Below are 18159 nucleotides of genomic sequence, written 5' to 3' on the forward strand. Positions count from 1 at the left end.
ACTATGAGAAAATTGTTTATTTATTTTTAATTTTAATCACATCATGAAATCCAAAAATTTCAGGGTGTGACAGGCCCAGATGAACGCGACGCTTACTTAGATTGGTTGATTGCAGGCAAAGCTTACCTCGCCCATCCCATCAATATAATTGACAATTTGACGCCAGCCACAGCCCAGGATATATAAATAAATGCATTAAAGCGTAATAAAGTGGTTGTTGTTTCACTTATTAGCTAGCTAAGCTAGTGAGGGGCTCATCTCTCTCCTCTTCTTCTTCATTTTTTTGGGGAGGGTATCTATTAATCTTGGAGAGGGGGGCTTGAGCCCCTAAGGCCCCTTAAGATCCGCCACCACATATGCAATAGTAATGTATTTAATATTAGTGACTGGAAGAAATCTGTAACTTTTGCCGATCTCAAAAATTAACAAGGCATTGATATTGTTTTCTATTGATTCTATTTTAAATGATATACATATTAGAGGTAGGATGAGATGTGTATCCATTGTAGCTACCAATCTGGTTTGGCACCCGTTCGCATTTCATTGTAAATATTATAAATCTTCAGACATGATAGATATATAGTAGTAGCTAAGCAAATCTTAATATTCATGTTTTATTTATTCCACTACAACGAAACAGGAAAATATCTTCACTATAAAGGAACCGGGTGCTTCTGAATGTTTCATAGATGTTTGTATTTGTCTCTCATTTGATCAGGAGGATGCATGGCTGGACTAGGTATAAGCTTCCACATCCTCGCATCTCCATTCAGATGTGGAAGGGACAACATTTGCCATCAGAAGCGGGCAAAGACAAACCATATGTGAGTTCCTTTGATTTCTATCTCCGAATTCATTTAACTAGTGAGTTCATTCGACCTCGTAGTCGTGACTGGCAAGTTCAATACTCTTTGCATGTTTTGTAGTTTGCCGTGCATAAGACACATACTGCTAGCTACTTCTGAATGGTAGCTACAATGGATGTGTACGGATACAGTCTGACTGGTGGCCAAGCGAGTGTGGCAGCAATTTGGATCGGTAATGAGCTGTGGGATGCGAAGTAAGTTGTCCTTTTTATAGTATTCGATCTCCAGCTTTCCTTCAGTTTTATAATTTAGAATGTGTTCAGCTAACTAGGCATCTTAATCTTAATATATATTACTAATTGGAGGCTCTTTTTGAAGCATGAAGGTGAAGCCACCTAGGATCCTATGTGAATACCTAAAAAATAAAAACTTCTTTTAAAGCCTCCACGTAAAGCCATCTATAATTAAATATCATCTGTTTCATCATCTGAAGATCAAAAGCGAAAAGGATTACGCATTGTGATTAAATATCTTTTTTGTTGGTCCGGCAAAAATGGAGCAACAATACGAACAACTCATGTCTAGCCATTCTTATTGAATTGTTGTGAAATCTCATATTTTTTATTCCTAACAAATCTATTTCACATGATCGTTGTTTCACACCATAACAAATCTATTTTACAACGCACGCAACCATACCCCTATGAGCATCTATGAGAGACTGGCCTAGCAGGTCTTTAAGATTGACAAAGTTACCATAGGCACCTTGTTATCGATGACCATGTCACCTACTACTGAAATAATAGAGCTGATTAAATTTTGGAATAAATATAGGAGTATACGAGCATTCGTGCCAAGTCGAGCACTTGAACCCGGGTGGACAAGTTCCAAAAAAAAAACTTATCAACTGAGCTGTACTCAGTTCACAATTATAGAAGGTAAACTATATTACCAATATGATTATATAACCTTAAATATAAAATTCAAAGTTTGTAAATAATGAACTTTAGAGAAACTCTAAATAAAATCCTTACATTAACACCTGGCCATCCATATATTTTAAACCATGCAGTAGTCATCCCAACTCTTTAAGATAATAAACAAACTTAATCGGAAAACAAACGGTCCCTACCGAGATACTATATCTCGCAAAATAAAATAAATCTATATTTATCCATCTCTAAACCATAAAAAACAGAAAATGCCATCTAAATCTAAATCTCTAAACCACTCATATTGTCATCTATAAATAAAAGCAATACGACCGATCCCTTCCATGTTCTGTACAAACCATCGAACTTACCATCCGGAGATTACCTAGACGGCATCACCATCTTCATCGCAGCAACCTTCAAATCTAAAATGATGTCGCAGAGATCAACCAGGTAATCTCCCAATCGCCTTCCCTTTTTGCACCAAACAACACGGATTAATTTTAGGCTCCACAAGTTGTAGATTACTTTATATACGCAACATGCATGCATAGAGATCCTAAAGGAGCCGACCAACCTAGATAATATCTGGATACTGCCCTTTCGTTGGAGTTAATCCAGAAATTATTTCAGGGATGTGCCCTTTTTCAGAATTCAGATACAACATAAGATCCTTTTACGTACCTTTTTGTTTCCCTATTACACCCTAAACAATTCAGATACCTTCTTCCATTTACTATCACATCTATTGAGCGATATAGGGAAAACTACTGGAACAGAGGACATCCTGGTGAAAGGAACGAGGGCTGACCAGGAAACAGAATAATATTACCGTCTTCTTTCAAGGATGCACAATTTACAAAGGACAGAACTTCCAAGATGCTATGATGGCATGTCATTTGATTGGATACCCAGACCTATTTGTTTCATTTATGTGTAACACCGTTGAGGAAGGAGATGGTAACAATGCATCACTGGGCATTCATGCCATCAGTAGTACGATGTTTCAAGACAAACTGAGGCAATTGATGAGGAAAAAAATGAAGAAGCTAGACTACACTGCGGGGGAATATATGCAATGCAAGTAACGATCCAAACATCTCATTCAAGCATGTTACTAATTATTTATTCACATGTGAACTAATAACTGACATTTTCAATGTAGCTATCTGCAAGCTTCAATTCCAAAAGAGGGTCCTCCCACACGCTCATAGGTGTACTCAAATTTCTTCGTACCTGCTACAGGAGAAGACATGAGCCATAGTGATTCCTCCTTATATAGTAGTAGGCATTTAAATTTAGCAATTTCAATCACAGTATGCACTACATAAATGTTCAAATTGTATGGACCCAGCTATCGAGAATAAAATAATTATTAATATATTATTCAATATTAAAATATTATGAATCTATGTTGCAAAATTGTGTAATCCTTTTTATGATGATGCCACAAAAGTAAGAAAATTAACACGTACAACAAGCAGAAAATAGGAATTTTAAAAAGTCTAATGTTAATATTTCCAACAAATGCTAGCCCGTGCGGTAGCACCGGTTGATGGACTAGTAAAGATAATTATGTGTTATGTGTATTGTGTTCAAATATTTAATAAATGAGACAAAGGTAAATAATTTTGATTGTTATTATTTATGGTCCTGAATGTCTTGTCGTCTCAAGTTTTGTTACCGGTTATCATTGATCGTGTGCAGCAAGTTGGGGCACTAGCTAGGGGGCAGAACATACACCGTACCTGTGGCTTAAGCATGAAGACTGGTGGGACCACCTGCCAGAAGCTAAGGCTGCACCAGCTGGTCGCCGTCGCCGGTGTCTACGTACCTTATCGCCGTGGTGCCGTACGGGAAGGTGGACACGCGGCGAGCAGCCTGATCGCCAGGGAGCGATCGAGAGGAGGACCTTCCTTACCTGTTCACCGGCGCACACGTGAATACGTGATCGCTGGGGGCCGTACGCGAAGGTCGCGATCGAGTAGCCTGCTCGATCGCCAGGAGGAGCCAGCCTCCCCACCTGCTCGCCGGACGCCGGCGCGCACACGTGATCGCCCGGGGCCGTACGGCGAAGGTAGACAACGGCGACCACCAGTCTGGACGCGGAGCAGCTTCTCGGCCTTCTCGCCGGCGCAACGTGTGGACAGCGGCGAGCAGTCTGGTCGCCACAAGCAGCCTGCAGGTCGCCACGGGACCAGCCTTCCGGCCTTCTCGCCGGCGCAATGGCGCATATACCCATAGCCGTACCGTACGCGAATGGTGGCCGGATAGGAGGCGAGCAGCCTGGTCGCCAGGAGCGAGCAGGCTATTGTTTTTATAAAGAAGAAGAATGGAAGAAGGTTCAGAAGTCAGGTAAGTGATGGTGGACGGTCAAGATGGAAGATCTCATTGTGATCCAACGGCTCTTAAGCTAGCCTTCTGTTAAATCTGATCACCGTTCTGTAACTTCGCATTTCCGTTCAACTACTCTGCCACTCTAGAATACCTTGTTATAGTCACATGTAAAGTGAAGACGGTCGTGGACGACAAGTACTAAGAGAATGGTGACTAGTTCTTATTAGCTAGGGTAGATAAAATATTTGGACAACTTCATTTTCCTCCGTACTTACATTGTTAGCTGACTTCTCAGTACAAAAGCTCATTTTGCATGCAATAGTTTATTCAGCATGCAGGGTATAATCAATATCTTATCTCATGATATAATTGTTGACTGACAAACATTAAATTTTATTTACACAGTCTGGATCTATGTATAAATACTATTCCAGCACCATGATCATATCTTATATCATGATACAATTATTTCGTGACAAGCATTACCAACTTTATTTCCATTAGTATGGATCGATCTATGTATCAGTACTCTCCTCCAGCTCATGGATCCATCTATGTATCAGTACTCTCCTCCAGCTCCATGATCACTGGTATTGGAGTTGTATTCTCTTCTATTCCAACCCTAGAAAGGGGTATATATAAGCAGTCTTACATGGGCCTAAAACCACACACTCCAACACCCCCCCCCCCCCCGCAGCCTCATCTATAGCCACGGCTGATGTTGAGGCTGGATCTGAACTCGGAGAAGGTCGAGGAGGGTAGACCCTTGGTGAAGTTATCAGCAAACTGGGAGACAGTTGGGACGTGAAGAACCCGAACATCGCTGATGGCAACCCGGTCACGGACGAAGTGCAGGTCGATCTCCACATGCTTGGTCCACTAGTGTTGAACCGGGTTGGTGGACAGGTATACCGCGCTGACGTTGTTGCAGTAGGCAAGGGTGCTCCTAGTGAGCAGGCTGTGAAGCTCAGCTAGGAGCTGTCGAAGCCAAGACGCCTCCGCCACGCCATTAGCGACAGCCCGGTACTCGGCCTCAGCGCTGGAACGAGAGACAACCGGCTGCTGCTTGGACGACCAGGAGACAAGGTTGCCACCCAAGAAAACGGTGTAGCCAGAGGTGGACCGGCGAGTGTCCAGGCAGCCGGCCCAGTCAGCATCTGTGTAGACGACAAGCTCAGTAGACGAATTTTGGTGAAGAAGCAGGCCGTGGTCCAACGTGCCATGGAGGTAGCGGAGGATCCGCTGCAGGGCGGTGCGATGCGGCTCCCGCGGGTCATGCATATGGAGGCAGACCTGCTGAACCGCATAGATGATGTCCGGCCTGGTAAAGGTGAGGTACTGCAGGGCACCAGCAAGACTCCGGTAGGCGGTAGGATCAGCAACGGGGGTACCCTCATCCTCTGACAGCTTAGCCTGAGTGTCAACTAGGGTGGAGCAAGGATTGCAGTTAGCCATACCTGCCCGCTCCAGGATGTCGAGAATATACTGTCGCTGGTGAAGGAGGAGTCCAGAGGAACGGGGCTCAACAGTGACACCCAAGAAGTGGTGGAGCACACCCAGGTCCTTCATAGCAAACTCCTGTTGTAGAGATGTGATGATGCCCTGAAGTAAGTGCTGACTGGAGGCTGTGAGGATAATATCATCAACATAGAGCAGAAGATATGCAGTCTCATCACCCCGGTGGTAGACGAACAAAGAAGTGTCAGACTTAGCCTCAGTAAATCCCAGGGACACCAGGAACGAAGCAAACCAAGAGTACCAAGCACGTGGAGCCTGCTTGAGCCCATAAAGAGACTTGTTGAGCTGACAGACCATCTCAGGATGAGCAAGATCCACAAAACCCACCGGCTGGCTACAGTAAACTATCTCCATCAAGGTGCCATGAAGAAACACATTCTTCACATCGAGCTGATGCACAGGCCATGAGCGAGAGAGAGAGAGATAGAGTGAGAGAGAACTGTGCGTACTGTAGCCGGCTTCACCACTGGGCTGAAGGTCTCATAATAGTCGATGCCAGGGCGCTGAGTGAAGCCCCGGAGAACCCAGCGAGCCTTGTAGCAATCCAGAGATCCATCAGCACGATGCTTATGCGTCCAGATCCACTTGCCAGTGATGACATTGTAACCAGACGGGCGTGGTACTAAGTCCCACGTCTGGTTGGCAAGAAGGGCCGCGTACTCCTCTTCCATCGCACGATGCTAGTGAGGATCCGCTAGGGCACCACAGATAGAAGAGGGTATTGGAGCAGTAGGAAGATACGCCGGTGGAAGTCCTGTAGAAAAATCAGAAACTGGTGGCTGAACCACCGGGTCAGTCGTAAATAAGGACTCCAGCTCGAGATCGGAGGCAGGAGCGGAGCTGGTGGAGAAGGGGAAATCTGACTCGTCAAAAACAATGTGTCGGGAGATCAGGACCCGGCGAAAGGTGAGGTCAAGGCAGCGGTATCCCTTGTGATCCGGAGAGTAGCCAAGGAACACACAATGAGTCGAACGGGATGCCAGCTTGTGGGGAGCCGTGGCGGAGATGTTGGGGTAACACGCACACCCAATGACACGGAGGTGGTCGTAGCGAGGAGGGATACCGAAGAGAGCATGATGTGGGGTGGGAGCTGGGGATGCTGTGGAGGGTAAGCGATTGAGGAGATAAGTGGCAGTGTTGAGACTCTCGGCCCAGAAGCGAACAGGAAGAAAAGCCTGGAACAGAAGGGTGCGCATGACATCGTTGATGGTACGAATCATGCGCTCTGCCTTGCCGTTCTGAGGAGAGGTATATGGACAAGACATGCGCAGGTGAACACCGCGAGAGAGGAAGAACACGCGGGAGGCGTTGTTATCAAATTCACGCCCGTTGTCACATTGGACGGCCTTAATGGTGAGACCGAACTGAGTGGACACCCAAGCGAAAAAATGAGAAAGAGTGGGGAATGCCTCAGACTTGGAGCGCAAAGGGAAAGTCCAAGAATAATAGAGAAATCATCCAACACCACCAAATAATACTTATAGCCAGAGTTGCTAAGTACAAGAGAGGTCCACAAGTCACAATGGACAAGATAAAAAATATGAGCCGCATGCGACGAAGAAGAAGGAAAAGGAAGTCGAACATGTCGGCCCAACTACACATGACAAAAGTGCTCATCGGTAGCCCTAGTACAAGGAACATCGGAGCTACGACTAAGGCGAGCCAAAATATCGCAGCCGAGATGACCAAGCCGGCGGTGCCATGTAGTGGAAGTGGTGGTGGTGGCGAAAGCAGCTGACAAAGAAGTTGATGGAGAAGCGGGAGAAGCAGCAGCGAAAGTCGGAAGCCGAAGAGTGTAAAGAGGCCCCGTGCTGTCACAGCGGATAAGAGGACGTCGTGACGCCAAATCCTTCACAGTGAGACCAGAAGAGTCAAATTCGACAGAACAATAATTGCCAGCTGTGAATTGATGAATAGAAAGAACATTATGAACCATATGAGGGGCGACAAGAACATTGGGAAGGCGAAAAGGACCATGGGTAGTTGCATTACCCACGGACGTGATAGGAAGACAAGTGCCATTTTCCGACCATGATGGAAGAAGGGCAAGAAGGTGGAGGAGGTCGGAGAGAGAAAAGTATACCAGCATCCGGCGTGGTGTGGTAGGAGGCGCCGGAGTCGACAACCCAGTTAGCACTGACCGGCGGAGTCAGCCCCAGGGTGCTGAAAGACTGGGCGAGGGCAGCCTGGTCCCAGTCGGCCGACTAGGGCGAGGAGGGTCCAGGGGTCGGCGCCCCGGGGGTCAGCATGCCGAGGGTCGGCGCCAGCACACGAGGGGGAGTGCCGGCGAACACAGCCTCCAACGGAGGTCGAAGACCCCCCAGTGGCTGGGTGCGGCCACATCGAGATGCGTCTGGACCAGGGATGGTTGAAGGAGGGCCAGGGCGCACCCATGGTAGAGGTGGCGGCGGTAGGAGGTGGAGCCGGCATGCCTGCGCGACCTGCACGCCCCCCTGGTGACGACGTCCACCACCCCCCCCCCGGAACGGCCCCCTCCACCACCGCTCGGGCCGGTGGGAGGAGGAAGGCGAGCGGAACCCGCGGCAACAAGGGCCGTAGAGGAGGGCGACCCGGACGTGTGGCCCTTGGTGATCTCCTCCAGGACATGGTCGTCCCGGACCTGCAGGAAAGAGGGGAAGGGATGCTGACGAGTGATCCATGTCTGCAGGTGGCCGTAGCTGTTGTTGAGACCCCGCAGGACATTGAGCACGAGGATCCGGTCCTCCACCGGGCAGCCAAGGTCAAGCAGAGCGTCGGCCATGCCTTTCATCCACCGACAGTACTCGCTGACAGAAAGATCACCCTGCTCGAAGTGGCGGAAGGTCGCATCGAGTTGAAGAGCACGGGCCTCGGCGTTGCCGAGGAACTGACTCAATCGCCAGCCACACCTGACGCGCCGCACCACCCCGGGTCCTGACGATGTCCTGGAGTGCGGGAGAGAGAGTCCCGAGGATCCAGGACAGAGCAATGCTGTCGAGACGCTGCCACATCGGGGTTCGAACCAGGGCCGGCGTGTCGAGAAGGGCGTGGTCGTCCAGGGCATAGCGGCGGAGGGTGAGAAGGACCAGGTCCCGCCATCAGCCATAGGAAGACGACGTGGGGTCAAGGACGACCGGGACGAGGGCCCAGATGTTCTAGATACCCGCGGCCTGGAGGTGGAGCTGGGTGACCATCGGATCCACCGGATCTGGTAACGAGACCGGCGGAGGGGACAGAGCTCGGGGCAATGAGGCGGCACCAGTCTCAGTGGAGTCGAGGAAGGGCTGCCGATCGATGGAGATGGAGAGGTGGAGCTCCGCCTCTGCAACCTGGCGAGCGAGCGTATCGGCCATGGCACGCTCACGCTCCCAGGTGAGGGTAACCAAGCGGACACGCTCCTGGGCTGCCGCGGCCGCCATCTTGGCCACAAGGAGAACCTCGGCGAGAGTGTTGTTCGCCACGGCAAGGGGTCGGCGCGGCAGGGGTCGGCGCAGCAGGGGCCGTCGCGGGCGGTGCAGCAGGGGCCGTTGCGGGCAGCGCCGCAGGGGTCGGTGCGGCAGGGGCCGACACGGGCGGCGCAGTAGGGACTATAGCAGGCAGCGCCACAGGGGTCGGCGCCGGTGGCGCGGCGGCCAGGTCCTACGCGGGCGCGGCAGGGGCCGACGACGCGGCGGCTAGGTCCAGCTCGGGCGGCACGGGCGGCGTAGCGGCCAAGGGGCCAACGCCCCAGGCGGCGCGTCGAGGCTGGACGGGCGCCATGGCCTAGACGGGAATGGGGGGTAGAGGAGGGAAAGAGGATGGGGAAAGAGGAGGTGGCGGCGCGCTGCCATCCATGGCACGCGGTGGCGGCTGTGGAGAGGTCCTAGGGTTAGTCTGATACAATATTGGAGTTGTATTCTCTTCTATTCCAACCCTAAAAAGGAGTATATATAAGCAGTCTTACATGGGCCTCTATGGACCTAAAACCACACACTCCAACAACTGGCAATGATCTTCTGGCGCAGCAACGGAGCCAGGGGGCTGGAGCCCCCCCTACCCCTGTGCAGCCCACAGAGACCCCTCCCCCAAGCCCCCCTACAATTTTCAACCATAAATGAAGAAGAGGAAGAGGAAAATGAGGAGGAGGAAGAAAAAAAAAGAGAGAGGAATTATTCGATCTGAGATTGCAAGAGACTTACCTGGTTCCGGCTTAGTTTGTGTCATATCTTCTGATTGGTTGCTAACAAAAATCTTTCCAAGCCCAAAGTCAGAGATTTTGGGTTTGAATTTACTGTCCAACAGAACATTTTGTGGTTTCAAATCCCGATGAACAATCCTCTCAGATGAATCTTCATGGAGGTATTGCAGACCTCGAGCAATGCCATAGATGACCATAAAAAGATCCAGTTGACCGTGTTTCTCCACATCTGTCAGCGAGTACAAAGAGCCATAAATAAAATGCAAGCACTTCACACCTATTCATAAAAGCTACTCCCTTTTTTCTTCTTCCATGGAGTTCCTGGGATAGGGGGCTTGAACCCCCCTCCCCCATGCTGGATCCACCCCTGAATATGGAGACATGTACTTCAACATGGCATAAGAAATGGAGGCATAGATTAAAACTGCTCGCAACATCAAATCTCCATACATTATAAACTGGGCCAAAATCTCCTTGGCCGAGCATGTTGTCTAAACCAAAGTCTTCCATTGCAGTTTGAAGAGTTTGTAGATCAATAGCAAGGGAGTCAATTATTTTTTGTTCTTCTAGGTCAAGTAAATCTTGCATAGCAATTCCACCTTGAAAGTAAAAGCAAATTGACACACATAGTTACAATTCAACCTCAAAAGTTAAGTATGCATATATGTGAAAAGTTAATTAGTAAGCTCCTTATATATGACCTTCTATTTGTACCATCTTGTACCATCATGCAAAAACTAATTATAAAAAAATTATACAAGAAGAAAAAAAAGGAAAATCAGTATACAAACACTAGCCTAGAGATGAATATAGTTGCACCCTTAACTATATACATGCACTCATTTTTCTTTTTTATTCATTTTTACATAAATTTTTGTTCATCCTTAATTTTTACGTGACGTTAGAAGATGAAAGATATATCCATTTATATTTTAAATGGATTTCGGATGCAATTTAGAGTTGCATTCTCGGTGATTTGTAATGAAGGGGCGGAAGCTTTGGTGTGGTTGGCATGGCAAACCTGCAGCAACTGCAGTCATTTTCGTCTTTCTTCCCCTCCGGAGATAACAATAGAGGACAGTAGCAAGTGTTGCAACAGTACCTAAGATCAGTGACGAAGCTAGAGGAAATTAGTAGGGGGTGTATTTGCCTTATGGGTACATAAACTTAGAACGTATGGTGCATATATGGTGAAAATTAATCTAAATACCTACCTTCGCCCCTGCCTAAGATGGGCACGGTAATGGATAGAACCAGACCAGCAGTAAGTTTTACCATCTGCAGGAATGTCGATAGATCAATGGAAATCCAGGTTAGTGACCACCGGAGGATGCAACGATGAATTGAAACCGATCGATCGAGGGATGGATCACTTTCTTTACGTTGATGACCAGCGGAGGGAGCCACGGGCGGTGGCTGGTGGACCAGTGCGGTGCCAGAGAAGAATCTGGACTGGTCGTAGACGCCGCACGCGTCTTAAGCGACTGGCCGTGCAGCCTCTTGCCCTTGGTGCAGACCCCGGCGACCCCATTATAATCAATGCAAATAGGTCTACCAGGCAAGTTCGGCAGTCGGCCGGCATCAGATGAGGCGTGCATTTTTTTTGATAATGGAAAAGATTATCTGGCTTCACCCTCCTTATCGAGGTGGGATCAGACCAACCTTATTACACGTAGTAGCAACGACACCATGTTCTTACAATATGTTTAAAGTATAAAGCATACTTGTTGAAAGCCAATCCGTAAACTAAAAAGCTATCCATAGGATGCGAAGAAATAAAGAGCCGACATCTCCAACAAACGATATGCCTAAATCATCCTCTCCTTCACTGCGCTGCAACTACGCCCAATGGCTATGCCGAAGATGGTGGGGCTATGCTGCACCCCGGTACCAAACCTCCTGGGTGACTTGGTTGCCGCGTAGTCGGCCGTGGCCTTGAGGAGGACACTGGACGGCGGCGGCGAACACAGCGGCTGGCACGGACGCGTTCTGTTGGCTCCGATCCTCTTTTCTGCCAACGGCATGTCTTTGAAGCCATAGGTGTCGGAGGAAGTCCTTGTTGGAGTAGCGGAGGGCACAGCGCTCGTAGAAGACGTACGGTGGCATCCTTGTGTAAGCCATTATTATATGACCATATATACCTTGAGAAATTTTTTGCATTTAATAACTAGACATTCTTGTGTTTTTATGTAGGTATACTTCCCAGGTCAATATGGAGATTCACTTCTACACGGAATGGACAGTATGTTAATTTCTTCCTTTGAGCTGAAAAGATATGTATGATCACATATAAATACACATGTGTGACCATAGAACTTGGTGTTTATACAGAGAGATGTGCATCGCAATACAGGGTGTCATAACATGAAGGGTCCAGGTTTCCAGCGTGTGAGTGGATCTGAAATAGCTCCTGGTGCCGTCATACAACCAGTCTCGGATGTTAACGGTTCCCAGCAAAAAAAAATCACAATTAAAGTGCTGAAGGTATAAATGTTCTGAAGTACTGATTAGGCATGTTTATTGAAGTTACAACTCTAATATTGTAACGAACATGACATCATTTATGCCATTTCGAGTGATTTTGGTGATCGAATGACAACACAACACTTGGACTAATATGATTGTTAAGATGATCATTCTCAGGCTTTTAGGTTCAAGTGATGACAAAGAGAAAGAGAAGATAGGCGTAGAAAGAGAAAGAGAAGATAATGCGAAAACTGCCTGTGAAACCATCTAGGGAGGTAAAACAAACAGTTTTGATAGTTGGGGGAGACTAGATACCCGATTTTATAGTTGAGGGACAAAAATCAGATTTTTACGATAGTTTTTTTTTAGAATTGGGAATATGTATTAAACATATTCCAACTTCTGTATCGATTGATACATATAGCTATTCAAAACCACAAACCACACAGCAACAAGCGTCCGAGCGAGACAAAACAGAGTAGCAGAAAAAAAGAGACTAAAAAAAACTTAGACATAGGCAATCCGATTAATGAAAGGCCATCCATTCAAAGCGAAGATTTCCATGGCAGAACACTCAAGTATGCGACACCCCTCTAACATCAGCGGCCTTTCCTCTTCTTTTTGCAGCAGCGCCCAAAACTGGATCCAATAAGTTCCTCTGAACAACACCTGCAGAGAAGAAGAAACTCGCGCACAGTTAAAAGTAATGTCATTTCGCGTTAGCCAGATCGCCCATAAGATTGCACATGCTCCCACTAAAGCCTGATATTTATGTTGTTTTCTCAACCCATTTAACCAGTAAGTGAACATATGATTCACATTTAACGGCATTGGTAAATTAAAAACAACACTTATCAGTCTCCATAAGAATTTAGCGTTGTGGCAATCGAAAAAAGGTGTTGTTTTGTTTCATTAAGATTACAGTAACAACATTTTAAACTCCCTTTCCATCGCCGTCTAGCTAAATTATCCTTAGTGAGAGTAACCCCTTTAATCAAGTACCACATAAAAATCTTAATCTTAAGAGGCAATTTAAGTTTCCAGATAATATGATTATGAGGTATTATATTAGTGGTTGTTATTGTCCTATACATAGATCGCACTGAAAAAATCCATTCTGATGCAGAGACCACACAAAAATGTCACTTTGATCTTTTAGTTGAATATCCATTACTCTAGCCACCAGTTGGTGCCACAAGAGTAAGTTGTTAGCCACTAGAGATCTACGAAAAGATATATTTAGTGGAGTCGAGCTTAGAACATGGCTGACTAACGCAGATTTTTTTTGGCAATGTTATACAGGGTCGGGTATTGATTTTTAAGAGGTTCATTATCAAGCCAGGAATCTTCCCAGAATTTGATCTGAGACCCATTACCCAGCTTAAATTTGCCCCATCTCAGGAACTCAGATTTGACACTCATGAGACCCGACCAAATGTGTGAATCTCCAGGCAAGTTTTCAACCTGAGTAAGAGATCTGAACCGAAGGTATTTCCTCCTAAGCAGAGTTTGCCACACCCCTTGTTCATTTATTAGCTTAAAAAGCCATTTGCTTAGCAAACATTTATTTTGTGCATCTAGATTTAAGATTCCCAAACCCCCTTGGTCTTTTGAGCAGCAAAGGACACTCCATCTTGTCAGCCTATACTTTTTTTATGTTCGTTACTTTGCCAAAAAAAACCTAGATCTATAGAAATCTAGCTTTTTTAGAACCTCACGAGGAGCTTCAAAGAACGAAAACATAAACAATGGTAAGCTGCTAAGCACAGAGTTAATAAGGACTAGCTTTCCACCAGTAGAAAGCAACTTCCCTTTCCATTCGCTTAACCTCTTTTGGAATCTTTCATCAACTCTCTTCCAATCCGAATTTTGAAGTCTTTTGTAATGCATGGTTGCAGCCAAAGATTTGTTCATATTCCATTTGGACAGCCTGGGCCTCCCCAAAGAAGAATAATTCGCTTTTATGAAAATTAATCTTGAGGCCAGACAGTTGTTCAAAAGCACATAGTAAAAGTTTGAGGTTTTTTGCCTATTCAAGATTATGTTCCATAAAGAGAATTGTGTCATCTGCATATTGCAAAATAGAAAGACCATCATCAATTAAATGCGGAACTACTCCCTTGAACTGCTGGTTTTCTTTGGCTCTCTCAATTAATATTGCCAGCATGTCAACAACAATATTAAAGAGTATGGGAGAAAGAGGATCACCTTGCCTAACTCCTTTTCTCGTTTGGAAGTAGTGCCCTACATCATCATTTACTTTTATGGCTACCGAACCTTTGGTTATCACTTGATTAATCCAAGCACACCAAGTTGTTGAAAAGCCTTTCATTCGCAACACTTGTTGAAGAAACGGTCATTTCACCTTGTCATATGATTTTTCAAAATCAAGTTTCAAGATAACCCTTTTTTCTTTTTCTTATGCATTTCATGAATTGTTTCATGTAGAATGACCACTCCCTCTATGATGTGCCGTCCTGGAATGAAAGCTGTTTGAGATGGTCTGATTATTTTTTGAGCTACAACGGATAATCTATTCGTGAGTACTTTTGTTTTTTTTTTTTGAGCCGAATTCGTGAGTACTTTTGTGGGTATTTTTCTTTTGTATAATATATGTCTTATTATCCGGCCCAGCAAGGCCCATGAGGCCTATTTATTATCTGCAAGGCCCATTTCACTCCGTAGGGTGTCCCCTCTTCATCCTCTTCCCATTTCCATGGCCGCCGCCTCGCCGCCGCTGCGTCCTGCCGTGCCTCTCTGTCTCTGGGGCCGGAGAGGCAGCGGCTGGTGGAAGGAGACCACCACACCAGGGCTTTGGAGGCGCGCAATATGGATTGCACCTCCCGTTCCATGTTGCCTCATCTGGACGAGAGACCCTGCGACGCAAAGCGTCGATGGAGGGTACCATTCACTACTTTCCGTTTCCTTTGTTCTGCTAGTGGCGAATGGGCAATGCGAAGGCCAACGAGGGATGATTTCTTTTGTCCTAGCAGCTGCGTGATGATCTGGTGCTGAATTTTGTTTCTTTCTTTGCTACAGTACCCGGATCGAATTTCACTGCCTGTGTGTATGTCTGTCGTGCCAAACCTGGAGCAGAGGCTATTTGTTCAAATTAAGCCCAATTTGATGAGTCCCCTTAACACAGCTTTTCCAGCGCAACGTCTATATAATTTTAAGTTTGTTTTCTGAGCTTGGAAATCAATAGAGTTGGTAGCATGTTTGTTTCAGGAGAGATTCGTTTCTTCTCCTCCTTGCACTTGACAACTATATAAAATTTGCAACTTAACTTGAATTTGAAAGAGTTGGTGGTATGTTGCTCTCGCGTGAGGTTAGTTTCTTAGCTTATTGCTTCATCAACTTAACTTAATGCTTCTACAATGTGGCAACCTGCATAAACAAGGCCTGAGTTGGGAGGTTTGATGCAATAGTCAGTCTGTTCATTTTCTAAATTCAAAACTAGTATTGATCTGGCATGAACTTTCGATACTAGGCTGCTGCACTAATCGTTGGTCTTGCAGAGTTCATGCCAACGGTTCATGTATTCCTACTAATATTTTTATCCCTGTTATATTAGTATTTGGATCTTGGTCAAAAGGCTTACCTTGCGATACTATATATGATTATATGACTTAGCCTTATGATTGTACAATACAGCTACGCATGTAAGCAGATTTTCTTTTCCTGTAATGCTTGTTTATCATATCACTAGCTTGCTAACTTATGACGCCACAGCAGGGAGCTGGTGGTATGTCACCCTCTGGGACTTGTGTTGTCAATTGTGCCACTTGCCAAGAATTTTTAGTGAAAACGGATCATGCGGCCAACTAATCTTAGCATGCAGTTCGCTGTCACACCACTTACCTAAATCCAAATCCAAAAGAGCATTTTTAAAGCTTGATTGCATAAACAGTTACATCCTCTTTTTCTTCGAGTGCCTCTTGCTGGTTCTTTGTTCTCTCTTCTCTGCCAGTCTGAGTTTGATAGTATGCAATTATTGCATTCAAAAAGAAAATTGTGTGTGTGCAGGGTAGGATGTACAGCCTGCTCATGTAGTCTCGTATTTATTTAAATCACTATCAGACCCAAGGTTAAGAACTGTTCTTCTGCACTAACAGTTGACCAAGGCTGGGTGTACATCATTGTAATTGTACAGATAGATGCAGACTTGATCTGCCAGCTTTAGTTGACATCAAAATCAACCAATCACTTTGTGGCAGGTCTCACATGTGCTCGTGGAATCTTCTGGTAAACAGATAACAATGCCAACCGATCCTAGCAATGCCGGGATAATCTGATGAACGCTGAATGCCTCTATTTGGCCAGGAAAATTGAGGCCAATATAGGCAGCAAGCATATTGTAGCCTGTGAATTAACAAATACTACGGCAAAAGAATATTCTTGTCTATGTAGAGCGTGCTATCTATGTATTTTATGCAACGTCTTTTCCAGTATTCTTGTGATGCAAGAACAGAACACCCCATCAGAAGAATGCTTATTTCAACCTTCCTCTGCCATTGCATCTTTCAGCTCCTGGTATGCTATTGTCTGTGGTAAGCTCCATGGCATCCACTTAAAAAGATAGAGTTCTGATTTATTCCTTCCTTCTCATAACGCATGCCTGCTTTGCATATGCTGATCATCCAAAGATAGCAAAAGTTTGCTGGAAGGTGCACCCATTAATTTTGGACAAACTGATTGAAGTGATACTGTTGGGAGGAAAAAGGATTTGCATTGTAACATACTGACACCCGTCTGCATCAGTGCCTTATCCGTTGAACCACAGGTAGGTATTTTCTTGCAGTTCGAGTAACTTCGGTTCATTGCAATTTTTCTTGTTGTCTGGCAAGCTATTCTACTTATAACTAGATTCAACCAGGTTTTCCTCTAACGAGGAAGATCTTTCACTTTTTCTGTAGGTATCGCGATTTGATCTGTTGGTATTCTTTCTCTTGGTGATTATAGATCTCTGTTAATATATTCTATACACGTTTGTTTCTCCAAGTAGTTGCTCTTAATCTCTATGGCCTCCCCTCACTACTGATTAGTTGATCAAGAGAGCAGACTGCATGTGCAAGATGATCGCAACCAATTCTTCTTACCAATCACTTTTCCTTGTTGGAAAATGCTGTTTCTAAGGTAAGATCTGTAGCCGTGCTTCAGATATTGAATCATCATTTACTTGTTCCCATGTTGCTATTACAATCACAACTAATTAACGCGTGAGAATTTAATAACAGTAAATGCCCTAGAAGATCGATATAAAAAAGATGGAAGTTATAGATGGATGATACATCTATGTTGTAACAACTAAAACACTATAACAAATTGAAATATTACTCATCATAGGTTTGTATCTGGGTTGATGAGTAACTTGCCAATAAATGACAAATAAGTGATAAACCAGACTAAAGAAAAAAACAGCTGTTAACTCAAAGTATAGAATTTTTGCAAAACAAAAAGAGAAAATTCCTTATATGACACTAGGAAAGTTGCTTATTCCTTCCTTGGCCCTCAAAACTTTTTTCTTCCCTATTTGACCATAAATCCAAATTTGGTTCCCTATTTGGCACTTCCGTCTATTGTTCACAGTGTTAAATTCGGCGTGAAAAGACCATTTTGCCCTTTTGTGCCAGAACAGTTTTGCCCTTGGGCCCTGATCCTCCCGCGTCCCTCTCAGACATGCTACATTGAGTCTTGATTGGTTGCCAGTTTGCTGCTGCTTGGATTCGCCACAGATCGAGATCAATTCTAGGTGATGGCCATGGAGGAGCCTCCCCAGCTGTTCCTGTGTCCCATCTCCATGGAACTGATGGAGGATCCCGTCACGGTGCCCACCGGCGTCACCTACGACCGCCGCAGCATCGAGCGGTGGTCCGTCGTGCGGGGTGGCCCGCGCGTGCGTCGCCGCCCGTTGCCGGGGGGGGGGGGGGGTGCCGCGACTGCT

General features: G+C 45.7%; 1 protein-coding gene and 1 long non-coding RNA gene across 2 annotated transcripts; one reads left to right on the plus strand and one right to left on the minus strand.

Annotated features, from left to right (window-relative positions):
- Positions 1-760: 760 nt before the first annotated feature.
- Positions 761-2771, plus strand: LOC120685571. Its single transcript, XR_005679637.1, has 2 exons — positions 761-824; positions 927-2771. It is a non-coding gene; the product is annotated as an uncharacterized LOC120685571 (long non-coding RNA).
- Positions 2772-4954: 2183 nt separating this feature from the next.
- Positions 4955-5530, minus strand: LOC120685204 (uncharacterized mitochondrial protein AtMg00810-like). Its single transcript, XM_039967020.1, has one exon. The coding sequence runs from the start codon at positions 5528-5530 to the stop codon at positions 4955-4957; it is 576 nt and encodes a 191-aa protein (XP_039822954.1).
- Positions 5531-18159: the final 12629 nt, after the last annotated feature.

Source organism: Panicum virgatum, chromosome 8N, assembly GCF_016808335.1.
Source record: "Panicum virgatum strain AP13 chromosome 8N, P.virgatum_v5, whole genome shotgun sequence".
Lineage (NCBI taxonomy): Eukaryota > Viridiplantae > Streptophyta > Magnoliopsida > Poales > Poaceae > Panicum > Panicum virgatum.